This window comes from Hippocampus comes, unplaced genomic scaffold (genome assembly GCF_001891065.2).
Source record: "Hippocampus comes isolate QL1 unplaced genomic scaffold, H_comes_QL1_v1.1 scaffold126, whole genome shotgun sequence".
Taxonomy (NCBI): domain Eukaryota; kingdom Metazoa; phylum Chordata; class Actinopteri; order Syngnathiformes; family Syngnathidae; genus Hippocampus; species Hippocampus comes.
In genome coordinates this window covers 866,811-893,358 of record NW_017805409.1, presented here as the reverse complement: position 1 = coordinate 893,358, position 26,548 = coordinate 866,811, and the positions used below count along the sequence as shown (strand labels likewise).

General features: G+C 46.6%; 1 protein-coding gene and 1 long non-coding RNA gene across 8 annotated transcripts in view; both read left to right on the top strand.

The window, feature by feature from the left end:
- The window catches only part of nhsl1b (NHS-like 1b), an 86,894-nt gene that overhangs the window by 44,898 nt on the left and 15,448 nt on the right, over positions 1-26,548 (top strand). For 4 of the 7 annotated variants that reach the window (XM_019873703.1, XM_019873704.1, XM_019873708.1 and 1 more), the window contains exons 2-7: positions 15,620-15,772; positions 18,251-18,375; positions 18,829-19,012; positions 20,281-20,412; positions 22,093-25,110; positions 26,061-26,190. In XM_019873703.1, the coding sequence (XP_019729262.1) occupies positions 15,620-15,772; positions 18,251-18,375; positions 18,829-19,012; positions 20,281-20,412; positions 22,093-25,110; positions 26,061-26,190 (3,742 nt within the window). Of the gene's footprint in view, positions 1-12,590; positions 12,774-15,009; positions 15,301-15,619; positions 15,773-18,250; positions 18,376-18,828; positions 19,013-20,280; positions 20,413-22,092; positions 25,111-26,060; positions 26,191-26,548 lie in introns of those variants that run through there. The other 3 variants (XM_019873706.1, XM_019873707.1, XM_019873705.1) reach the window with 3 other exon arrangements.
- On the top strand, positions 14,019-14,730 carry LOC109518100 (uncharacterized). The gene is made up of 2 exons (XR_002168660.1): positions 14,019-14,480; positions 14,535-14,730. It is a non-coding gene; the product is annotated as an uncharacterized LOC109518100 (long non-coding RNA).

Here is a 26,548-nt window from a genome sequence, read left to right as displayed (position 1 = left end):
AGTTTGGATACTGTGCATCTTTATCGTCCAGACTTTTGATGCTCGTCCCAGGAGACATTTTTCGAGGATGTTTGAGATCGGATTACCCCGGATAACAGTCGTTAGTAGCCTATTTGTGTTTACTACAGGAATTATTGAGTATAGCTACTGTGTGTTCTTATCGTCCAGACCTTTGACATTAGTTCCTTCCAGTAGACATTTAACCTAGGTTATAGACCATAGTTCTTTGAAACATCTTCAAGATGGTATTTCCTAGGTAGTGGTTTCTAGTAGCCTAACATTCGCGTTGATTACAGGAATAATCGAGTAATAGTTTATACCGTCAGACTTTTGACGGTAGGCACAGTTGACGTTTAACCTGGAAGACTTGATTATTGTAGCGTTCCTGTGGCCGGGTTTCCCAGGTGGCAGTTTTTGTTAGCCTGACCTTGGTATTTACTACAGGAATGATTGTAGTATTTGTCCTGGCTGGTTGTACTTTAGTCACCTGAGGTGTTGTTTTTGTATTAATCAAACGGTGTGTCCCGGTCCCAAAGTGACTTGATCTCTTCCCCAAGCGTTTGTCTCTTCCCATTAGGTGATTTCCATCCCCCCCGGTTGCCTGATGATCCATGCCTTCTGTTTCATGCAGTGTGTTGAGTGGCGTCAATTGAGATTGGCTTTGTGACCTCTGACACCAATGGTCTTTGGTGCGGCATTGTTAGCGTCAGTCCTTAAGAACAAAATATCATGATCCTGCGCGAACTGGTGCTCAAACCGAATCTATACTGTAATTTAACATAATATTGAATGTCAGGGTTTGCTGTGATTGTGTTTTTATGGACACTGTAAGGTACTGTATGCGCATAATACTTCAATCAAGCCATATCCCGGGATGCTCTCCAGAGGGGCCACCTCTTGGGAACCAGAGACAAAAGCCTACAGCTGGAGGTGATGGATCTGGTCTGAAAGGAGGTTGAGGGGTGACTGATCAGGGTCACGAAGGTGCCCCACTTTCACCTCCGCAACTCCATTAAGGAGCTATCATGCACCCCACTTTTTGCAACTGCAACTTCTCCTTTTCACTGACATTTCACTTTACCCCTCCTTTCACCGAAGAGTACTTGGTAACGTCTAAAAAAGAGAATTCTTTCTTCCTGTGCACTTAGCATGACGGAACGCTCGCAGGCGGGTACGCCACATCCTCATGCCCGCTTTGGCTAACGTGTAGTGACAGCCCAAGATGCCGCCACCACGAGGGACAGTATTGTCCCAGCTCTTTAGGTGGAATCAGGCGTCACAGTTACTTTGTGCTCATGCACCGCTGAACAGCTGGATTTCCGCAGACAAAAACATAAGAGTTTTGCTCCTGATGTCCTTTTATTTAACACACAACTCTTATAGTTCTGCTACGGTCGATATAAACTCTGGCAGTCAGTTTAAAGGGTGGAGCAGGTGTTGGATCACCCCCCCCCCCTTCCTCTTAATCCTTTAGTGGGATGCCAGCTTGAGCTATCGACCAATCACTACCAATAGCTCCCAAGGGTAGAGCACCTGAGAGACCCCACCAAGTAACTAGATGAGAGCAAATGAAATGGATAAGATGCGCTCCAAATCAAATGGAGGAATAGAATTGTGGGGGGTCGGAGTTGTGTTTTGGTCCTTTACGAGAAATAATACAAAATTTGGTCACCCATAGCGCCGATGAATGCCATGTCCGAAATTTACTGGGTTCTTTGTAGAGGATCACCTATCTTATATTATTTTTTTTAACATTTTAACATTTAACATTTTTTTTCACAGTCGGATCTCTGTGAATGATGCTCTCGAACCCTCATAGGGTGTCTTTCCACCCCTCCCGTCTTTCTCGGCGGGATTTTCTTAACTAGTCCAGGAACTTAACCTAATCCTTCATTTGCAATTGGAAGGACAGTCCACAACAAAAGTTCTTTGTCTTGTGACACAAACCAAAGAAAAAAAAAAAGAAGCGCTTCGCTTGGAACTTTCTTATCCCATTCCTCAAAAACACTTAGTCAGGGATTTCAAATAACGCACACACAGTGTAATTATTTAGCTGCCTTCCAACAGTGACTCACTAAAAATAAGTAGGCCCCCCCCCAATAGTCGGTTGCAGGAACAATGGGGAAGGGTGCATGACACACAGCATAATGAGGAAATTCCACATTCAGTTTGCAGAATGGGGATTGGGGAGGGGGCTGGGTGGTGAAGTGAGAATCATTCAACTGTAAAATGGTGAGTTCTGTTTAAGCAACGGGGTCTGCATTATTCTGATTTCCCTTCTTCAACTCACCTTTTTTTTATTCAACGAAGACAATGCAAGAGCGTCCCGTGCGTGTCTGAACGCTCTGCACCGCTAAGTGCGTTTGGGCAGCGCATCAAGGAGGCAAACGGTTTTTGATGCTTAATTGCAAGCTGCGCCACTAACAGACAGGCACGGGGGCACCTCTCTGATCTTGTTAGAAGCTTAATGAATGGTTAGCGACTAAACCGGCACAAATGCTCCATCACACTAAACCGAATCAAGGCGCCCTTGACGCATATTGGGCAGTAATCTCGTTTTGGTGGGTTTTCTATAGTTCCTGTGAGGTTTGAGATTTGGGGCTGAAAATTTTGCAGGTTGCCCACCCCTCTGCTCGATGTGCTATTATGTAGCAGTTGCTGCTGTTGTGAAGCCCTTGGAGAAATATCAAGTTGGAGAAGTTTGTCTGGGTTGTGGCTACAGCTAATCCTGCCTGTGTCAACGATTTTTAAGCGATTCTAAATGTGTGTATGTGTTGAAGTAGCAGTTGTTTGATGGTTTAGGTTTACTGTCGCATCTACACTCATTTCTTGAGCTGGTCTCTGGGTTTTCGCACCGTATGTTAGCATGATTGCATCATTTTGTTGGATGAAATTCTGAGGTTCATCTGAACATTCTGGTTTAAAAATAGTCAATGTTTATTCATCTTTTTATGCATGTATTGCTGGTGGGTCTGAAAAATATCTCTGCAAGGGTCACCGTACATGACCAATAACGTTAATAGCGTTGTTTTTCTCAAGCTGCTGTGCTTCCCGTCTTCTCGCATTCATGGTTATCACTTCTCTTTGCTACAGCTCATGTGTTGTCCGACTTGTTTTTTTGCAGGTCTCGAATCCTCATTGACAGCTATATGCCTAATTGAGTCAAACACCTCAAAAGAAGGATAATAACCATGATTTAGGACAATGAAAGTGAATAACGTAGCTGGGAATAGAATTGCTCAGCACACACGCACAGAAGCTAGCATGAAATTAAAACAAAAACAAATCTGCTCACACTTTGCTTCATGGCTGACTAGTTCCTTTTGCACCGAAGCATTATTCTGATCCATTTTCATCCAACCAGGCTCATTCTGACATATCACAATTATTTTCCAGTCTTTGAATCTTGAGGAGACAAAATACTGCACGGCAGCCGTGGAGTGATTTCAGAAAGTGGATTCGGTGTTTAGTTATTTTCAACACTCAGAATGTGTTAATTATGTTTAAAAATAACAGACGATGTCAGCGACAGACCAATAGTATCATTTTGTGGGGATGTCAAACGGACCGTATTTAGACAGAAGTCTGTACTTGACGGCGACGAAATGTGTCAAGCCTTGAATACAAATATGATTGCAAGTCTTGAATCTATGTTACAATCCGAAACTTCATTCGGAAAGTAATCTCTGTGACAAACATCTCATTGCGTGATCACCAACATTAAAAATAAAGTGAAGTTGTGCAACTGGATTGTCATTCATCAGAGAGAGCTCATCAAAAACTCTCGGCCCACCTTGTGCCCCCAGACTCGGCCTCCCGCCATCCTGCCTTCGCTTAGACCGAGTACTCCTCAAGGATGCTTAAGACAGCCAAGCAAAGGCTTAAATTAAAAAAAAAAAGAGGGGGGAGCAGGGGGAGCTCCTGACAGCTCATGTTCCCCCCGTAGAGAGTGCTTAGAAAAGGAACAAGCAAGCGGGTGGAAAATGATTTCAAGAAGGCCCTCCACCATTTCTGTCATTGATGAGTCATCTTCTCTATGGCACCGTTTTTTATTCATTGGCTTCTTTGCCAGTAGAAAACAGGACAGGGTAAAACGTCTTTTAGACTACAAGAAACTGAGGTTGTTGCCCCTGCCGTGTTTGACTTGATGTCAGCGTCTGCTCATTTTCACCACAAGGTGGTGGTACAACACAGGCAGGCGACAGCTGCCCTTGTTTCTCGCTTTAATTGTAAAACTGGCACAAAGTAAATCTTGGTGTCACAATTTATTGACATGCTGATGGGATTATGCTCATTAGCATCAGATGGCAAAGCACACACCAAGTGTCACCGGGAATTTCATTTTGGAATTTCAGGCCTTAAATTTTCTCTGCGTGTCTCCCTGGAGACTCATTAATAATATCTCCGTTATTGCCTTGCGCGATAGAAAGGGAGGAGATGCGGAGATGGACAGGCACAGGGAAGGAGTGGTGATTTATGAAAGAATGAAGCTGAGGACGGAAGGAGGGGCTTAAGTGGATTTGGGGGGCTCTCCTCGTTTTCCCCAGGCAAGGTTTCAGAGCAGGATTAGCACGAACCCTCTTCTTTGACTGCATGCATGTGCAGCTTTGTCCACACATCTGTGTTTGTATTTGATATTATGGCCAACACACTAGACTCAATGGCTGCTGTGTTTTATGGATCACGTTCCACAGCCAAGAACGCAAAGCCTGTCCCGAGACATGTTTAACTCCCCGCAACTATCGAAGGGGGATATATCGCACGACAGTATCATATCACATATACTTTGAAATGATAGTGGAGAGAGATTTTGGACATCAGTCTGGTAACATCAAGCCAATCAGCTCGCTTACACATTACGTCTTTGCTGAATTTTGTGTAAAAGTCGAGAACAGATCAATTTTCCAGCAGCTCTGATGCACCGATTTAGTGGAATCTCTGTAAAGGATGCTCAGAATCAGGTTGTGCAAGCAAAGCAAATGAACAAAGACACATGCGGTCATGCGTTGTGGACTGATCACACCGATCGATGGCGTCCACCAGAACTTGCGTCTGAACCAGCGCCCCCGAGCCTGCTAGTCTAGCCCACTTCCTCTGAATTCGCCGCGGTTGGCTCAATTAGTCATGTGAATTACCGATTGGGTGGTACAGTATTGCAGCCTCCGAACCCCCATTTGTGGGAATGACCCACTGAGAAATGAGGTGTCATGGAAGAAAGTAGGCCAAATGCTACAATGTCAATTAGCTTGTCAGATTGGAGCAAGTGCAGATGAATGCACGTACACGCACATTGTTGTTGCATCGGGCTTTAACCCACTTCCTATTGATGAATACTTCACTCTGATGGAGGCTAGCCCCAGGTGGCTTGTTGCTACGTGCCCTTGAGCTTCTTGAGGCACTTAACCTAAATTAGCGCAGTGTGTCATTGGACTTCCGTCGAAAGAGGCTCAGTCGCGTCCCCTTGGAAAGTTGTAAAAAATTTGCTAAAATTGGGTGGACACGTCGATCATAGCAGGACGCTCAGAAAAGCCTCGCTCACAAAAACAGGAAGTCGGCTAATTTTAGTTTTATGTGAAGTCTACTGCTCGTACTTAAACGCCTACTCGGGTTTGGGAACTAGTACCAAAACCACTCTCTTTGCTAATTCCCCTCACTGATCCCCAGTCACAAGCAGGGATCCTCAACGAGATGGGCGATGCTAAATTTTTCGCCTACATATGTCAAAGTCAAATTCTCATTTCAATGATTTGCAGTTAAAAAGGGGATGCATGCTCATTATTTTCATTTAGTCCATTAAAAACAATTTCATCAGCTTGTTCAGTTAACTGTGTCGTGTCGCACTCCTGGTTCATGGCATGATACAATATACGCATATATATTTGTATTCGTCAAATTAGGTACGCGCACAAACAAAAGAGAGAGGAGCCGATGTAGGTCGGGATGTATATGGCTGCGTGTTGAGGCGTTTGCTTTCACCTAAAGAGCGAGAGTGTTGTGCGTGATTAACTCAGTTGTTCCTGGAGAAACAGCTGCAGGCGCACCCCCACCCGGGAACAGTAACGTGTATGGTTTTTTTTCTTTCTCCGATTCTTTGATGCATCGCGATTCAGACGTGGACAAATCTGAATCGCTTCACTAACGTCCACGTTTCGATGATTTAAATGTGCGCAAATTTTGTAACTTTCCACACTTGTAACTTGCATGCATTTCCGTCATTTGAATAAAATACAATGGACATGAATTCATCTCGTTTCTTGTTGTAAATTGTTTTTAAAAATCGCAAGTGAATCCTAACTCAGGGAAACAAAAAAAAAAGTGTGTTGTGAAAAAGTGCATCGATATCGATAAATTAAAGATTCATCAAGAATTGTTTTCTAATCGAATCGTAGCCCCTGTCTCGTAATCGCAATCGAATCGTGACGTGCCCGAGTCCCACCTCTGATAAAGTGTAAGTCCACATGCACAAGAAGGTAGAGTGGTGGCCCACTTTACGATCATCAATAAACCTGTATCAGTGACGCGCACACTCTGACCATCGCCCTAAGTGGATATCGATGTCCGGATGTAAGAAGGTCTTTGAGTCAATATTGTTACAGACAGCTCGGCTGCATGGAAATGACCTCATGCAAGGCTCTGACGCCATCTTTATTCAATTGTGGATGTTATAATTAACTTTTTTTTTTTTTTTGCCGATACCAGCCACCGATACTTAAAGCAAAAATAATCTCAATAAATATTCTCAATAATCTCAATAAGTTATTTTGTCATCTGGGTCAGAAAGAAAGAAATTCAATGATTTTTTTATACGTTAAAAGTACTACAGGTATCGGTACACAGTATCGGCGAGTAGTCAGAGAATCAATGGATGTACTGGTATTGGTCTAAAAAAAGTGTTGATGAACATCCCTAGTTTGAAGCTCAAACTTTACTTCGGTCTCCTGATTCCATCAACACAACAGGGCAGCATGCATGAATGTTGTCTGGGGTGTCTCGGTTTAGGATTTAAAACAGCGTTGCCAGGGGCGGCAACGGGCGGCTAGCGACCAATCCAATCTGCACACAAAGCTCGGTAAGCACCAAGAGACGAGACAAACAAATGAGGCCGCTCATAAAACGTGCACTGTCAACAGCTGTTGACAGCTTTAATGGAGACCAAGTTGTAAAAGTTGCCTTGGTGAGCGAGCATTTGGCGCTAACGCACCTTCCAGACAGTCTGAGTTGCTTTTGAACATTTGCTGTACAAGGGTTCCCCGACGGTGACCCAAATTTTTACATCAGACAAAACGTGCTGTAGTTTACCACTACCCTTCGCTAATGCAGTACTAAATACACGATCACAGTAAACGTTTGTAACCAAAACACTTGTTGACATCCATTGGGGCACCTTCTGTTGTACGTCAAATGGCCACCAGGGCGGCAGCATAACACAGTCGGGCATTTTTTTGGGTGGTTAGCCTTGTAGCAGGTCCCATGAACATTTTTGGCCTATGAAACAAACATGACAGGAGGGCTGACTGCCATGAAGCTTCAATTTCAAAGCGGCTCCCTTGATAGCAGGGCAATGACAATGAGGCGTGACCGCCAACTCCTCTGCACCTTTGAGAGTCCTGGTGGGGATGTCTGTCTTGATGGCGCCTCACCTTGTCGTGTGTATTGACGCTCCCATCTACCTGTCTCCCACCTGTCCTGCATCGTTTCTTCCCCGCACTTCTCTTGCTTTTAAACCTTTATCTCTTTGTTTCTGCTCTGCCTCGCATAGCTGCTCGGCAAAAATGGCTTCCTCCACATCAAAGTGACAATTTTGCCGCTATTTTTTTTTTTTTTTTTTTCCCTTTGCTCACGATACAATCTGCCGCATTGTCCCTCATCCCGTGAGGTGTGGGGGAGGGGGGGGTTGATTTTGCCAGCTGGAGCGGCACCTCGAGACGTGAAAATGGTCCATGTGCGCTTGTGTATGACACCCACGCAGAGTTGGAAGGCTCCGCTGACAGAACGGCACCAATGCTCGCCGCTCACTAGACACCAACGCCGTGTTACAGACACAAGGTCTGACCACACGCACAGCAGGAGAGCTTTTGGGTGTCAGAAAAAGGTCAGAGGAGGAGGATGGTGGATGGGAAAGCGAAGGGGTGTAGGGCTGTGAATTTGCAATGGCTGACCGGGAACTTAACCCTTATGTTAGAATCATTAACAGCGACGTTACGGATTGTTGACTCAGCCTCGCCCGCCGTCACTTGTTGGCCTTCTGTGTGTCTGTTGTGCTTGGGTGAGAGTGGCTGTTTCTTCAAGACTTGGGTCAACTTTGACGTTTGCTGACGTTGCGCATCACTACTGTTGTTATATTCATGCTGGGGCTACGATTGCTTTTAAAAGCTGATTCACAAGCAATCGGCTTCAGTTCACCCAGCAACAGGCTCTACTTCATCATGCGAGACCAAAGCTATCACGTTTCTCATGCCCCCCCCCCCCTCCCAAGGCTTCGCTTTCATTCATCCTGTAGCCAAAGAAGATGGTCAGGGGAGGGATTGGTGAGTCACTGGTGCCCCTCCTAAATAATAAAAGGATTGTCACAGAAAAGGGCTTCAATTCGTACTTGGATACAGTAGTTACAGGTGACGCTCGGGTGTTGTGAATAGGCGAGTGTCTTTGTGGGACATGACCACGTTCAAATTGCTGTCACTCCAGACTCTAGAAACACTTTATTTGCAAAACATTAAAAAAAGTCAATTTTTGACAGTGATCACACCTAAGGACAATTTTAAGTCTTCGGTGATCATAACACGCCTGTTTTTGGAATATGGGAAGAAGCCATACTGATTAAGTCACACTTTTTCAACAGATTCTATGTAAAGTTATTTGAAAATGTTGTGTGCCTGACAAAGTACCTGCTGCTTTCCAGCTCCAACTTATCTGCACCCTTCAGACTGGGAAAGTGCCGTAACCAGACAGTCCACAAATAAAACGAAAACACAGACGTCAGGGGGTCATCGGAGAGCAGAAAATCAATACATCCAATGCACCTAATGTCTGAGAAAGAAGAACTATTTGGTGGAAGGAAAAACAGGGGATGCTTTAACATTTGCGGATCAGCTTCACTTGAGAGGTTTTTAGGGGCTCCGTTTAGCTCTGTCCGCTTCAATCCAATTAGAAAAATCAAAGCCAGTCCGGTGACACTTTGCGGATTGATCTGGCCACTCGATACAAATTCAGTCACCTTAAAGTCATCATCGTCACAGCGTACAAGCGCTGTAAAACCTCTTCAAGAATTCATGTCGCCTCTCCATCCTTCTGCTGTTGTTTCACCTCAAGGCAAAACGATGATGTCGCGCCGCGGGCCGGTGTGCGACCGTTCCAATGGTGATGATGATGATGATGATGATCAATAATTTATGCTGAACTCAACTCACTTCACATCCCAATAAGCAGCAGTTTGTCAGACAAAACATTTTGTCATGAATAGGCTCGCTGAATGCAAATCCAAAAAGGGTAATGTAAAAGACAGGCTAACAAGTAGCATTTATTGGGCGGTTAGATCATATCACAATACTCACAGGCATATAGTCTTTCTTGTATGTGACAAATTACTATTACTGCAGCTTACTGAAGACATGTGGCATTGAAATAATAGCAGTACACTGGTACCTCTACTTAGAAAATTAATTGGTTCTGGAAAAAATGTCTTAACTAGAAAATTTTGTAAGTAGAGACGCGTTTTCCATGTAAATGCCCTAATCTGTCCCAAGCCCCCTCAAAATTCAGACATAAATGTTTTCTAAAGCATAAAAATGCATCAAAATATGCAACAATTAAAAAAAAAAGTTATTCTTGAAAAACAAATCTTCAAATATGTTAACATTGTGAGCGACGAAGTATCTTGACACCATTTTGCTTACTCTTCATATTATATCTGGTGAACAGTAAGTGGTTTCAAATGTCTTCATTAGAACCTGAAAAAGGTCAACTATATTTCATTTGAACATCCCGATATATTATGCACCTGCAAAAACCTTTTCACCCGCCAAAGCTTTTGCTAGAATTCCACATTGTCGGACTTCACGAAACCTTAAAAATGGACAATACTTGGGCTAATAACCCAATAATATGTAAACATGTGATTTGCATGAGCAGATGAGACACTGACAAACCTTTGAGGTGTCGGATGAACGGGTATATGTGTATAATCCTGGAGGTGCCCTACATTACAGGCTATTATTCAATGCGTGAAGTGGTTGAGCTGTCTGTGTCTTTGTGTATGAGTGTGTGTGCTTGTGCGTGCAAGTGAGAGAGTGAACAATAGGCTCTCTAATGACTGATCCTAATACTGTACACGTGCCATGCGCAAGCCAGCCAACCAACACGCACACCACAGGATTTGTTGTACCTCTGCATGGAAGGCCTGACTTAATATATGGATTTATTGCTAAATAAACTATCAGTGTCATTCCAATCCTAGACTGATTAGTTTAGGTTATTCAAAGAATTATTCCCTAATTGCAAATACTGGGATAAAAACAAATAGTGTTTTCTTCAAACCTTTAGCAACAAGTAAATGATTCATTTCTCTCCAGCGTCTCATATGGCGATGAAACTTCCGGTTTAGGGCACAGGCAACAACAGTGACACACTTTTGTTATCGGTTTGACATGTGCAGTCGGTCTTTGCTCAAAGCAAAAAGATATTGCCACGGTAGAGCGTTGAAGTCCAGCGCCCGCTAGCCAGTAGCGTTAACAGTTTAACATAGCGTTCATCCCTCCCGCTAGCCAAATTCCGTCATTTTCAGACAGTCGGTCAGCGCCGTTGAAAACATGGTGCGGTAACTATTGATTTTAAAGCATGTGTGTTGAAATTAGGAATCAGCGATTAACGATACCAGGTATCGGTATTGGGCCGATACGATCATGTTGTTAAATATTGGGTACTTGCGAATTCTGCCGATACCAGCCACCGATAGTTAAGCCTCCCCAGAAGAAAATCTGACCTTGAGTAAATCCTCCTTGCCACTAGTTGGAGTTCCACTGCGACAGTTGATGCTGATTTTTACTAATATCGGTCTGAAGAAAATGCTGGTGTCAACCAAACCTAGTTGAGAGTTAATCGAATTCTAGTCAACAAAATGCTCTCTAAGTCGTACAAAAAAAAAAGTGTTCTGTGCGCTGAAAGGATGACATGTTCAAAGGTAGAGGTAGGGGGAGTGAGGGCCACAACTTCAAGGATCATTTGCAGACCCATTCAAGCTCTTGTTAAGCGAGCCTAGCCCTCCCCCAACCGCTCCCCCTCCTACACCCGCCAGACAACAGTCTCCTACCATTGGAGTTGAAAAGAAATACGCTGGCAGAAGGAGGGGCTGCGGAGTTTTTTTCACAATAGGAAGCTTGCATGTGATCTAGATTCATGTGGCTCCCACAAACAAGTGGCGAGCATGAAATACTATTCTTACGCCAAATAGGTAAGTCAATATTTTGAGAGCTTTGCTGCTTGTTTGCCGCCCCTACAATTTTTGGAAAACTCAGTCCCAGTTTAACCAGCAACATGAAATTTGGTAGGCATGTTTATCATGAGTACAACTCCCCCCAAAAAACCCCATGCCCACAAAGACACAGCAAGTTTGCCATTTTAGTTTGAAGCAGACAATTTGCTGTTATTTTACAATATTTCACAAAGCAATGTGAAATTTGGTTGGCATGTCTATTATGAGTAGACCCACAAAAAAATTCTCAAGAACCAAAGAAACCAATTTTTGAAGCGATCATTTTACTTTTATTTTGGCAGCTTTTGAGTCAAAAATTCAGCCCGTTTCACTGAGCAGCATGAATTCGGTTGGCATGTCAATCATGAGTAGATACACAAAATTCTCACTCAAGAACCCAAGGTTGGTTTAAAGTGACCATTTCAGTGTCATTTTATGAATTTTTCCATCGATTCTGCCCCCAAAACCAGTTTCACGAAGCAACGTGAAATTTGGGAGGCACGTCTATCATGAGTCGACCCACAAAAAAGTCACAAGAAGCAATGTCAATTTTGACTTGAAGTGACCATTTTTGTGCTTTCTACTGCCATCATTATTGTGTTGTTTTATATTTTTTGTTGTTGTACGAATAATTTCTTTTTCCATATTCCACAGCGGTGGTGGTTTTCAAGTGCTCTATAAATACATTTGAGCGATTATTATTGTAGCAACTTTTCCTTTGAGGTGTTTTTTTTTTTTTAAGACTTACCTGGCAGGCTCTCAGGGACAATTGCTAAATCATCATCGTCGTCATCATATTCACATTGACAAGAAGAATAATAACGGTTTTCCATTTGGTGTGGCTGCCAGGTTATTTTGAGTGCGTTAAATGAAATGGCTCAAATAGGACAAGTGGACGAAACGAGAATGGAGGGAGTTGCTGCTCGGACTCCTTGGTAACCAAAATACATTTGCAGAACAAGAGGGGCCGGGCCACGCCCCTCCTACTACTGTGTGTGTGTGTGTGTGTGTGTGTGTGTGTGTGTGTGTGTGTGTGTGTGCGTGTGAGTGTGTTTGTTTGTTGGTGCTAGAGTGATGATGGGGGTGCAAGGGGCGGGGGGGGGTGAGAGACAGAGGGAGGGAGCAATCGAGAGTGAGATGGAGGGTTGGAGTCTGATTGCCAGCATAGTGGACGCTCGCACCGAGCGATAATGTGAGCGCTGAGCTCGCGTCTTTTCTCATTGCCTTGGATTTTATCCCAGTTGCGGAGTCATGGTGTTCATTGGGACCTCGCTGAAGTCGGTCATTAAGTACTTCAAACGAAAAGGTACATGGCTAGTTTGTATTTTTTGAACGTGATGGATTTTTTTTTTTCCCCTCTCGGGCAATATTGCAACTTTATTCCAGCTTCGTTTTTCTTATGTTGCCGCTTTATTTTCCTCATTTTAAAACTTTAAATCTTGTCATGTTGCATTTTTAGTTGACTGGTGTTATGGCTTTTTTTTTTTTTTTTTTTGGTCTTAAAATATTTCTTCTCGCTGTTTCGCTTGATGACTTTGTTCTCGTAACCGGAATTTGATCCTTGTAATGTTCCAATATTTTTGTCATAGTTTTCCCAACCATGTTCTCAGAAGATGACATCTTTTTTCTTAAAATACAGTTAACCCCCGCTATTCGTGGGGTATAGGGAAGGGACAGAGCCCGACCGCGTAGAATGAAAATCCAAAAATAATTGAGATTCCCAATATCTATATGGGGCGGAAAAAGTTGAATAAGCGGTGGTGTTTGTGACTATTGAGGGGAAAGGTTGCCAAGCCCCGAAAAAAATCTTGCAAATAGGTGAAAATATTGTTGCCAAACCCCATATACATGGAGGGCCACAGTATCATGTCTTTGGTCTCATTAAACTTTTCACAGATCTGAACGGCTGGATCAGATTGGCAGATATTTTGCATTCTATCCAAAATCGCTGATCGGTTGGAATCATTTGCCGATTGATCACTGTCATCATTGTCATCGGATCCGCAAAAGGAGACCATTGCAACAATCGCATTTCCAACAAACAATTTCATTCACTCCAGAGACATCCTGTGCTGCCGCTGTTAACAATCCAATGTTTCTCACCATGTTTTGTCAGAATGTATTATTTTTTTTCCCAAATGTTTCCCAATATTTTTAAATCATTTGGGCTTTTGTGGGAGTGTCAACAAGTTGTTTATCTTTTTTTTTTTCTCCAAACTCGCTAATCGGTGATGAGTTAAAATCCTGATTGTGTGTACAAGTCCAGAAAACTACAACTTTATTCTCGCCACATGACATTTTTCTCCTTCGATTGCTATAGTATAACTTCATTGTCGTCGTATTTGGGCTGTCTTTCTTGTGAAACGTCAGTGTTGTTGTAACGCTGAGATTTCATCCTCAACATTCCGAGCGGCTTCCTCATTTCAACATCAACACCTGCTCTCGTTTTCACAGCAACACCTTGTAAGCCGGAACCCACGCGGCCAGCGTATTGTATTGTACTATATGTATATTATGATCATTTTTTTCACATTTAGTGAAGTCTGCAAGAAGAGAGTGGACAGAATTAAGTCGACACTCCATGGCCTCGGAAAGCACGTGCGGATGCAGCGCCGAGCTCCAATCCGCTCGTGGCGAGTTTAATCTGAGGCCTATTTATAGCCCTGAAGCGACGTTGTCGATTATTAGCTCACATGCTGCCCCACGCCGCACTTTGCTCATCACCTTTGTCTGCGCCGTGTAGTTAATGGTTTACCTTTGTCATTTAATAAATAAATTAAATAATAGCACAAGCGTTGCGGGAGGTAAGTATCGTTTCCCGGTCGATGTTGGTAGGACAGTTTGAGAAAATCATTATTTTTCTCATTGGACCATGAAGGGATCGCATACCAACGAGTTGTTTGTTGACGCCGATACCATGGTGTCAGTTGAAAAGGTAAATCCAACATAATTTGCATTTTTTTTAAAAATCTGAGATTAACACTCAGGTAGAAAATACACACTATGAAAATTAGTTGCAACAATGATGCGGTTCTACCGGAATGCTATTCACATTTTTTATTACTAGCAACAATGTTTTGGTGAATCTTACGCGACAATAAAGCCATGAATTCATATGAAAGACAGTTTGACCTACTTGAATTTGAATTGTTAACTTCCCAAACACTTTTGACTTGCGGTCTTTCGAGCTTTCCACCCCGACAGCGTCATAAAATTCGACCAAACGAGCGTGGCGGAAACATAAAACTGTGTGCCAAAAAAAATCAGATGACAACAAATGCGTCAACTTTTCATGCCTCGTCAATTAATTCGATGGAGACGTCTGGATTGCATTTCTGAAGCACTCAACTCAACTAGAGGCCATATAAAAGAGAAATAAAGTCTGCCGACCGACCGTAATTGAGAGGCCCCTCCCCCCCTCCATTTGCAGCCTTTTCGATTTGAATTTTTTTTTTTACACTACAATGTCAATTTGAATTTGGTTAACTATTCATGGTGACTTTAAATATGAGCCCATTGCAAATCGGGACATCAAAGTGCTTCCACTTTGCAGTCGTATAGGCCCTCCTCAGCCGATACACACAAAGTCGCAGTCCGCATCCTCGCAGGCCTCATTAGCACCTGTGAAAAAGCTCTGCCACACACACACACTCCTGGCCCTTCCCCTTCCTGGCCAGTCCTCAAGCACACTTCTGTTCTGTTCGGGTCACACACACACACAATCGGTCAGGAGAAGCCGCACAGGGGAAGTGGTCCCGGTTTGACTTGGGTTCCCCGAATGGAGTTAATCCTGCACCCGGGATCACCCGCTTTGGCTTGGATACGCTCGCTTGGTAGGTGTTGATTTTGACCGGTCGACCAACAGACCCAACACATTTGCGGGCTGACCTTGCTCGGGATTCGTGAACCGCCGGAGCATTTTTTTATTTAATATCAAACTGGATGGACCGGTTTGAGGAACTACTTTGCAATCAGCTGTTCCGTTACAGGGTGTGACACCTCCGATACGTGTTATTCTCCCCTTCCTCCCTTGCCGCGAACACACACGCCCGATCGCCGGAATAAGGGAACGTTCAATTCTACGATGGCCGACTGGTGTTTTCGGAGCAGGCCGCGGGAGGTTTCTTACGGTGCCGCGTTTTGTCTCGACAGCCGTGTCTAATCTGGACGAGGAGAGCAAGTGGACGGTCCATTACACGGCGCCGTGGCATCAGCAGGACAACGTCTTCCTGCCGGGCAGCAGGCCGCCCTGCGTGGAGGACCTCCACCGCCAGGCCAAAGTCAACCTGAAGAGCGCCCTGCGAGGTAACGGCCGACGAGTCCGCAATTTCTCACCGGAAAGCTGCTCAAGCGGAACGAAACTTCGCGATGGTTACGTTTCACGTCAGGCTTCAACTATTTGACATATTCCGATAAACGATTCGACTCAAAATAAATGGTAATCTGTCAATTATTAATCGTACAACTCTCGTAACTTTATATCATTGCCCCTACGCCCAATATGTTTCTCGTACTTCTACGAAACACCTTCATAAGGTTGTTCGGTTTTTTTTTTCCCTCAACATTGCTTTTTTTTCCTCCCAAAATCTGTTTGATAAATTTATGACTTGTCTTCATTTTCAAATATTTGTAAAACAGCACAACTGAAATTACACAATTTTTTTTCTTGTAGTTCTTAATTCTTGGATATTGCTTTTGGCCCCGTAATATTACAGTTTTATTCTTCTAATTTACAACTTTGTCGTTATAGATTACGTTTTTTTGTTTTTTCTTAGAAAGAAGACAACTCTGTTCTCTTCATTTCCCGCCCGAAATATTTATTATTGTAAAATTGCAAATTTATTCTAAACTTTATTTTTGGTACCAGGCATTTTTTTTCTCGCATTCAAAGTATCAGTAAATTATTTCATTATAAATCACAGATGTTATATCTCTGATATTTTATGTCTTTTTCAAATATTATAACTTTATTAATGTGACACTGTCACTTTTTTGCTGTAATTTTACTTTAGGATTTTTTTTTTTGCATTCCATTATTTTTTTAAAATGTATTTATTATTATATATATATATTTTTTACAAATTAACCTGTTACTAGATCATTTAACATATTTTAATGATTTAATGATTTTTTTTTAATGCATATTGAATGCAGTCGATGTGACTCGTTGCCGCGACTCGTGATTTACTGTAACAACCGCGTGAACCAAAACATACACACACTCTCAGACACTTATCAGCCCGCTGGCATGTTGATAGACAGCAGCGTGGCAAAAAATGCGCCGTTTGTATTGTGCGCCGCGTTGGGCGTCCAACACAAACGTGTGAGCTCCTTTCTAGTCGAATCAGACGCTGAAGCTTCCCAGCCCACATCGTCACCGGCGCAGTCGTACAAACACTCGAGTGGCCTTGAGAAGCAGCAGATAAAAGGACGAGATGGAAGCTGACGCTTACAGTGACACAAACACACACACACACACACACACAATATTGACGCGTATGTTAAGGCCACCTGGGATTTGGGCTAAAGTGAGACGCCCCCACCACCACCACCACCGAGCGGCAGGGGTCCTCGTTCAAAGGCAACAGGTGTCACATGACAGCACCTGGGATGTGCGTTTGCGTGTGTCTAAAAGCAGACTCCCAGGAAGTCCAGAGTGGAGCATATACACACACACACCCTTGTTTGGAGAGACCTTTTACAAATATGACACCACAACTTCAAATGATCTGAACGCGTGAAGCCGCAACAGCTGTTGCGCAATAACATGGCTCATATTGACGACGGCGGTGAGTGTTGCGCAACTTGCTGACCTCGTTGGTGTGCTCCCTATCGCCTGCGGGGGAGATGACGAGTTATTGATTTATCTGCTTTAGGGCACCATTAAAGCATGGATGCGTGACAATTGCTTTTTATGCGACAGTATCGGTTGAGGTCACACCTGTGCCCCCGCATTACGGAATACCAGTGAAGTGGCCTGGTGGACTTTGTCGGAATCCATTTGGAGGCCAGTTATACACATTATATAAAATGTGGAGCAATGATATCTTTTTCAGGTGGATTAAAAACTTTGGCCCACCGATCACACGGCCTATAGTAGCGTACAGCTGCTTGAGTGAAACCTTAATCAATAAAAAAGTCACTCGCTACTCTGTGACCGTCATTTCTGCCTAGCAACGGGCAACTAAGAGCTCATTGAAATCATCACTCGTCGCCACGCCCCTTTCGCCCACGTAAACCCCTCGAATTAGTCACGCACATTTACGATATATGCCACGAGGCCTTTTTCATTGAGGGAGTCGTGTAGTTGAAGGTGCAGTATGTTGACGAGCCAGACAAAAAAAAAAAAAGCCTCTGAGGAAATGAGGAGGACAGAGCGAGCGAGACCGTCTGACAGGCTTCTGGTGAAGCCCACATCGACTGTCTGCTCCAATTTCACACACACGCACGCGCACAAACACAGACGGGCCATCCGCTCCCAGCAGGTGGTGTTAAGAGGAGGTGTGAGCATCCGCCAGGGACTGCGTGCACACGATTAAAACACACACATCTATCTAAAGAAATGATTTTTATCTCATGACGTTTTTTTGAAATGGAAAAGATTTTATTTTATTTTTTTTACATGTGGAAAAATTAGTAGGCTTAATGTATTCAAGTTATTTATCCCGCCACACAAATGTACTGTTGTATTTGAATAGAAACGCTTCAAGGCTAAAAACGTGTGACGTGAGCATGAAGTAAAATGTTTGCGCTTTCTTCCTTGTTCTTCTGCGTGTTGTGCAGAATGTGACAAGTTGAGGAAAGATGGCTTCCGCAGCTCGCAGTACTACTCGCAGGGGCCCACTTTCTCCGACACGCCGCAGTCAGGCAGCAGCCTGCACGAGGAGGACGACGACGACGAAAAGAAGGTGAATGTCCATGTCAAAGTCTGTTTGGATGTCCTCCCGTACTGATTCAGTTCAACGGAGACGCTGGAAAACAGTGCTTGCCTGCCCTCTAGTGGCTGCCGCTGGAACATCCACCTTTGGCAGAACAAACAACTCTTCAATCATTTGAAGCATGTCTGTTTTTGTAATGTGGGTAGAAGCTCGGGCAGAATGAGCTTCAAACCCAGAATTTCTGAACCGTGAGCCAGTCGTGCTAACCACTGATCTCAGTCTGCCGCCCAAAGCCAAGTGTGTCAATTGATCTTTGGTTATGTGGACTCGTGTTCCCGCTGACTGACTGCGTGTCCACAGTAGGCAGAATCAGAGATGATTTTACATAATGTGGACACGACTTTTTAGAATATCAACATCCTCAAATGTGAGTGAGTTCATCTTCCCCAGTTCATGTATTCGTTTGCCATCTTTGACCGCCAGTCGCTGGCGTCGTCGGCAGAGGACGAACAGTCGCAGCTGTCCGCGAGGCCGCAGACGCCCAGCGACAAGGCCGACCTCTCGGAGGTCGACGCGACCAAAGCCCCCACACTGCCCACCCCGGAAGAGAGGATGAGGCAGACGGCGCAGGCCGTGCCCACCGACATCGTCGCCATCAACGTCACAGGTATGCCGGGACTTGGGGCGGGGGGGGGGGGGGGGGGGGGGGGGGGGGGGGGGGGGGGGGGGGGGGAGTGGGGTGTGTGTGTGTGTGTGTGTGTGTGTGTGTGCGGTTACAAGCTGTTGGGAAAATTGCGTCGGATTTTTGGTCGTGCGCTGGTCAATACATGGGCAATAGTATTGAGACTTTAAGTCCAAAAAAAAGAAAAAAAGGTCCAAAAATATGATAAAGATTTACGTAAGATGTAAAATAAAATGCCAAGTGATAATGTAAAGAAATAAAAAAAAACTTGTGAGAAAATTAAATAATTGAATTATGATGCAGAAAAAAATCAAACAGTATGAAAATACAAATAAATGCAATACAAAATAATATTCAGAAATATGAAATAATCCTATTACAAGTATTTGCAAAAAATTGCAAAAAACTGTCAAAATACTTTTCCCTAATCTGCCCTAGTTCTCTTCTCGAGCACATTTGCTTTTTATCATGAGAATATAATAATACTTTCATATGTCATATATTTTGGAACATTTATGAACGCGGGGTCCGGTTCAACTACAGGTGGATTTTTAAATTTTTTTAATGAAACGTCATCGCTATAAATTTTAACGTATGGTAAAATCCACATTGCGCAAGCTTTTGAAGGTCAAACTTGGGAAAAAAAAAAGAAAATGTCTCAAAATCCTGATGTGCGAGGAAAAAGTAAAGACATTTTTGAAATCAGTGTCAAAAATATGTTTAGGGCCACAAAGCCATCGGGGGATTGAAATTTGCCTTTGACCAGAGAAATATATACAATAAATCTAATACTAAAAAAAAAATTAACAGTAATATTGATCTACTAAATACTAAAATCATATTTTCATTGCTTAAAAAAAATTTCCCCCAAAATACTAACAAACCCCCTTTTATAAGAAACCATTTGGCCCCGTGAGTGTCTTTCCCATTGCATGCTTTCTTACGTTGACTGTTCATTGGGTGTTTGTTTTGTGGCCCACACAAAAAGCAAGCATCTTCCCCTGCTCCTCTTGTGGCATCTTCAAATCACCTTCACAATTTGCCTTGTTTGCGCCACAAGAGAAGCAAGAAAATGCCTCTCTTTTTTTTTTGTATGTGTGCCAGTCACTCACTCACTCACGCACGTTTACTTGAAGATAAACACACTTTTGTCCCCCCTGCATGTGCCTCCCCAACTTACCATTTGCCACTTGTCTTGTCTTGCCTGTGTGTGCGTGCGTTTCCGGCCCGGCCTCCTCCCGCCTACCTCCCAGGCGCCGTGTTTGACCGGCAGGCGAGTGTCCGGCGCTCCCTGGTTAGCACCGATACGGTGTCCCGCCGGCCCAAGAAGGTCACACGCAGAAAGACGATATCGGGGCTGCCCGACAACGTCGACCTGGAGCGAGGTACGCTTCACTGTGTGAATGCTGCCCTCTGCTGTATGTAGCCGTAAACTTCACCCCCCTTCCCCTCAAAAAAAAAAAAAAAAAGTGTTGGATTAAGTCCTGGTGCTTTCTCACTGATTTTTTTAAGGCCAGTGTCCTCTTTTTTTCCCGCAGCCACAGAAAGACGATATCGGGGCTGCCCGACAACGTCGACCTGGAGCGAGGTACGCTTCACTGTGTGAATGCTGCCCTCTGCTGTATGTAGCCGTAAACTTCACCCCCCTTCCCCTCAAAAAAAAAAAAAAAAAAAGTGTTGGATTAAGTCCTGGTGCTTTCTCACTGATTTTTTTAAGGCCAGTGTCCTCTTTTTTTCCCGCAGCCAATCCCTTTCTGCTGCTTTATCCTAATTTGCTCTACTTTTACTTCTTTGGAAATTTCTTAAACTCGGCAAGTTAACCTGACAACAGCTTGTGTGCAGCAATGCTTGACTAGTTTTACCCAGTAGACATTTCGATAGGCGCAATTGATTTTTTTAAATTAAATAGCTGCTATGGGACATGTCTAGGGCGGCGCGGCGGTCGACTGGTCAGCACGTTGGTCTCACAGTGCAGAGGTGCCGGGTTCGACTCCGGCTCCGGTCTTCCTGTGTGGAGTTTGCATTTTTTTTTCTTTCTTTCAAGTCTCGTATTACTGTTTATTTTACACATTTTCTTTTCTCTCATTAAGATGTCACATGTATGCATGGGACCGCATCATCAATATTTCGAGGATGTCTCATGGGACACACTGGAGTCGTATTTGTATTTATGCAGTTTTATTTCCTCAAGTAATCCTCCCAATAAAGGTTTTATCGGCTCCCCCCGTCCCTCTAAAGTGCAGCTGAATGCCGCATGCTTAATGATTATTTATGCCCCCCACCACCCCACCCGCCTGTGCAGCCGTAGCGCTAACGGGGAAAGAAGGGGAAAGTCATCCCTCTTTGCGATCGCATCCTGCTGTCTGACAGATACACGAGTCTTGTTAGCCTCTGAATGCCGCCGGTAATTGACCCTTTGGTGCATCCCTCTCCCCCCTCCCCCGTCTCCCCCCTTCCTCCCTCCCTGCTGCAGTTTAATGTAATACTGCAGCGATGTCCAGAGCGTCACTTTGATTGAGCCGGCGGTACGCTTCATGCGTGTCGTGGAAGTCCAGCATCCCCCCACACTCACCCTCCCCTCCACCCATGGACTGAAAATTGTTGCATTCCTCGCGTGTCAGTTGTACAGCTTGCATGTTGTGCTCCATGCATGACCGCTCAAGTGGCGCGTACGCACGTTCATGTCGATGCATGCGGATGGCCCGGAAACCAAAGGGACTGTTTGTTGACTAATGGGTGAAGGCTAAACTTATTAAGGAGTCTCCTCTCATATCCTTGCCTGCTTAACGAGCAAAACCAGAAGTCATTAACACATGAGAATTGGCAGTAAATTGAATTAATTCGCCACAGGGCAGTGGAAGTTGTTTTTCGTTGTGTTGCTTTTTAAAAAAATATGAACTGACGATATCTGGAGAAAAGTGTATTTTTAATGTGATCTCTCTCTATCCTGGATTTACATCCATTGGTGGTGGGCCTGAAACTTGTCCCGCAACTAACGGAGATACACTGCATTCAGGACTTTCATCAAGACAAATGTTTTTTTTAATATTTTCTTCTCCCGACAGCTGCGAAAGGACACGGCGGAGAGCTACGACCGCATTCCATGTTCATCCCGGGACAGTACTCCACGCTGGGCCGGGTGGGGAGTGTCAACTCCGCGCTCCGGCGCTCCCACACCCGCGATTCCAGCTGCCAGACAGAGGAAGTGAAAGTCGTCCCGCCGTCCATGAGGAGAATCCGCGCTCAGAGAGGACAGGGAATCGCAGCCCAGATGGCCGGCATTTCCACTTCCTCCTCCACCGGCAGCATATCCGCCTGCAGCAGCGACAGCTCCGGCATCCTGATGCTGCCCCGTCAGCGGGACGGCGACCGGTCACGATTCAACAGCCTCCCCCGCCAAGGCGCCAGGGTGTCCCTGAGCGCAGACCCCATCTACAGCAGCACCCCCGTCAAGGCGGAAGATCACGGCGCTCCGCTGAGGCAGATCGGAAAGCTCCAGGTGGACGACACGGCGGTGCACATGAGGAACACCCCGAGGACGTCCGCCCTGCCCAGACCGAGATCCCAGGAGTTGAGGCGGACGCAGTCCAGCAAGTCAGCCGGGGGTCCGGCCTGCGTGGTGTCGCCACACGCCGCCTATTCCACGTCGCTCATCCCCAACGCCACGCTGTCCAATTCGTCTGAAGTGGTTGCTCTCACCGCCTCGGGACAGCATTCCCACTCGCAGGCCTCCGCCTACCCGACGGCTCGGCCTCTTAGCCTGGCCTCCCGCGCGGACCCCCTCGTCCCCGCTTTCACCCACAGCTCCACCTGTCCGGCGTTGGCCACTCACGCGTCACTCGAGGGGAGTCGCGCGGCAGGAGCGCTCGCCAGCGAGCCGGGGAGCTCGGACGTCAGCGCGCACGGTCACGGAACCTCGGCGACCACGCCGCCGTCGCGTCAGACAGAGGATCAGTGGATCTACGACACGCCCGAAAACGAGGTGGTCCCGCACCAGACGCTGACCTCCAGCTCCTCCACTCCCATCAACCAGCTGTACGCCAGCCTGGAGGCGTCATCCCGGACAACCACCGATTCCAGCTCGCTCTACTCTCAAGACAACGACGGCTATTACACCTCCATGCACCTGGACTCGGGTCTGCGCTCACGCGACCACGGCAACGGGCCGACGGCCGGGCGGGCAACCAGACACAGCATGTACGAGTGCCGCGAGATGGCCGGTCAGGACGAGTACGGGAGCTTGTACAGGGATCGCTCCCTGTCTCGCAGCATTTCCCTGCGAAAATCTACAAAGCCCCCGCCGCTCCCAACTCGCACGGACTCCCTAAAAAGGAAGCCTGATCCCAAGAAGCCCCTTGGAGGCATTAGCGCCATCGGCGGTGCGACACAGTCCAACAACGGCAGACTCAACGAGAGTCTGATCGCCACCCTGCAGCAGAGTCTCCAGCTGGGGCTGAGGTCCGGCAAAGGCAAGGGCGCCTCGCCATCGTCGCCCTCGCACAGTCCCAGCAGCGACTACGACGACCCCTGGGTGCTGCGCCCGCGCAGTCAAAGCAGCGTCAGCGCCGGGAGCTCGGCGACGTCCCTTGGCGCGAGCGCCAACGGCGTGTCCAACGCCTACTCGCTTTGCCACGTGACCCCCACCCACAGCGATACCAGCAGCTTACGATCCGACTACGCCGACTCTTGGGGTTACTACATGGAGTACCCTCGCAACCACGGCGACCAGAGCGCGCAGACCCCGGCGGGTCTGACCACGGACAGCACGTCAACCGGATCTCAACCGGGGGAGGAGGAGAACAGAAGCGACGGGCGCAGTCGCGAAAGCCCGGCAACTCCGGTTCAGGAGGAAAGGGTGGCGGTGAAACCCAAAACATCCTCCCCGGAGCGAGTGCACAGACTGACTTCACCTTCCAGCGGCTACTCCAGCCAGTCCAACACCCCCACTGCCGGAACGCCGGTCCCCTCTGGCGTCAGGTCCATGTCCCCCTTGGGCAGCCGCCCCAGGCCCAAAATCCCTGAGAGAAAATCCTCTCTGCTCTCCTCAGTTTCCATGTCGTCTTCCTCCACCTCCCTCTCCTCCAACACCTCCGACTCTCTCAAGAGCTACGGACCTCCCATCCCGCCGCCCCTACCTCTGACCTCCTGGTCAGCTCCAACCACCCCCTTCAGCCCACCGCCACCATTTCCTCCCTCTCCGGCACCCAACGTGAATGTAGATTGCCCGCCGCAAACTCGGAGCCCGCCCCCGGGTTGCTCCACGTCCCCGGAATTTCCACCGCCACCCTCACCGGAAACGCTGTTCCACCCCAACGTGTCCCTCAACAGGCGCTTTAGTCCTCCGCCGCCACCTCCTCCTCCTGTGTACCTCGCGGTGCCTCCGCGACCTCCTCTGCTGCCCACTTCCACCTCGCCTCCTGTCGCGGCGGCGCCAAAAGCCGTGCTTCCGAACAGTCCCACAAAGTCGCCCGTGCTCCTCATCACGCCATTTGCCCTGCAGAGCGTTCATCTGCGCTCAGTGCGACGGAAGGAGAACGAGACCGATGAGGGGTCTCATTTCCAAGAGCAGCCCAAGACTGAGGATTTTGCCGCGGCGCCGGTGTTGAAGCTCTTAGACGAGCTGTCTTTGGAGCGCGGCATTGAACATGACACGCCCGATGGTCCCGCCGTCAGCGGGAAACCTGAGCAGCAGAGCTGCAACCGAATAGGAGAAGAGCAGAAAGCGGTGCCGAGCGACCGCTGCTCCCCCGTCAAACAGAAGCCCCCCATCATTGCCAAGAAACCCAAATTCTGTTTTGTCCTGCCGTTGAGCTCCCAGCCGGCGCGGGAAGTGATCCCGTCTCCGTGCGAAGACACGGACGGAGCGTCGCAATCACACCGCCACAAACAAGAGACAACAGAGGAGGAGACACGAGAGCGGGAGGAACAAAGTTCCACGACGTCCGCAGAAATCCGGGATGAGTGTCTTACCCCCACCAACTTGGACCGGGAACCCTTCCAGAACGGAGAGGCCCGCACCGACGAGGACGAGGACGGCACGAGCAGTCCGGTGGACTCCGTCAGCTCCAAGGAGGACGACGCAGGTTTGTCTTTTCACGTGATTTCCCTTTAGCTCAACGACTTCGAAACGCCGATGGCAGGAGACTCATTAGTTTAAGCCTGTTTATGGTAAGCGTGAATGGGGGGAGGAGGGTGAAATTCATTGGCCTTGCCAAAGCAAAGTAAGGCCCGCTTAAAGCCGGCAGCTTCTGAGGTTTAAGAAGTGGAGCGGGGGACGCCGCTTATCAGCACCGCGGCAGCGTTCTTCATCCTCTTCTTAGCTTTTTCACCCCCGCATTGCCTTTCCCCTTTTGGCAATGTTCACGTCGTGGACTCCGGGGGTACCTCAAATCAGCTAAGATAGGATCATCCCTCATCCCAAATCAATTTTCCGCGTCGGCCTCATTCATCATCGCGTTCCCTTACGACATCCAGACAGAGATCGGGCACCCTCTCCCCATCGGAGTTGAAAGTTAAAAGCTAGGCGGGCATGACATCACAGGAACCAGTGAAGGGGTTTATTGCGAGTTGCGTTTGCCTTGGGGAGCTATTTTTAACTTTGACCTCAACAATGAGGGAAGTGTTTACAATGGTCCAAAATAAGTACCCTTGCAAGACCAAAGTCGTGTTCGTATCTGATTTTCCATCACAGATGATGACTGCGTGTTTTGCTGTAATTATCAAACCGGACCACCAGGACGGACGTTCATAATCTTGACGCTCCAGTCCTTTTCCCGCACATTTTATGTCCTGCTTCCTATCTCTCTTTTAAACCCCCCACGATTGGGTTTAGCATCCTAGTGAAAAAAGCTTTTCATGGCACTCGGGAAAGGGGGAGGGGCTCCCTGGCATCACTGGGAGGGAGGGGGATTAAGCGGACGCGAGCGTGTAAAGCGCTGGCAGCCGGCGGCTCGGGCACATCGGGACGACGGAGCGGCTTGTGAGCGGACGAGGGGGGAGGATGTAACTCGGCATGCGTGTTTGCGCCCGGCAGGCGACGTGTTTGACTCCAACACGGACGAGAGGTCGCCCTCGCCGTCGCTCAACAGGACCCCAGAGACGGGGAGCATGGTCACCCCCACTCCCACGCGGACCACCGAGGACCTCTTTGCCGTCATCCACAGGTACGAGCGGGGAAAGCCACACTCGTTTCATCGGTTGCGGGGAAGGTCACTGTCGGAGTCGTGTTTTGCTGTGTCAGTTTGTGCTTCTCTTTTTCGGTGGTAATCGTTCTTCGCAAAGGATAAAGAATATATGCTTGTGTTGTTGTACACAGTATGTGCAATTGTCGTTGTTTTATGTTTACTTCAATAGTAAATTCTCAACTGGGGGTGGCATTAAACCACCACAATTTTTTTGGTGCTCACCCTCTGCCCAACAGTTGAGTTCACTGCCATGTATGTCGAGTTTCTGGCTTGCAAGTCAAGGCAAAAAAAAAAAAAAAAAAAAAAAATTTTACAACAGGGGATCCCAACTTTAAAA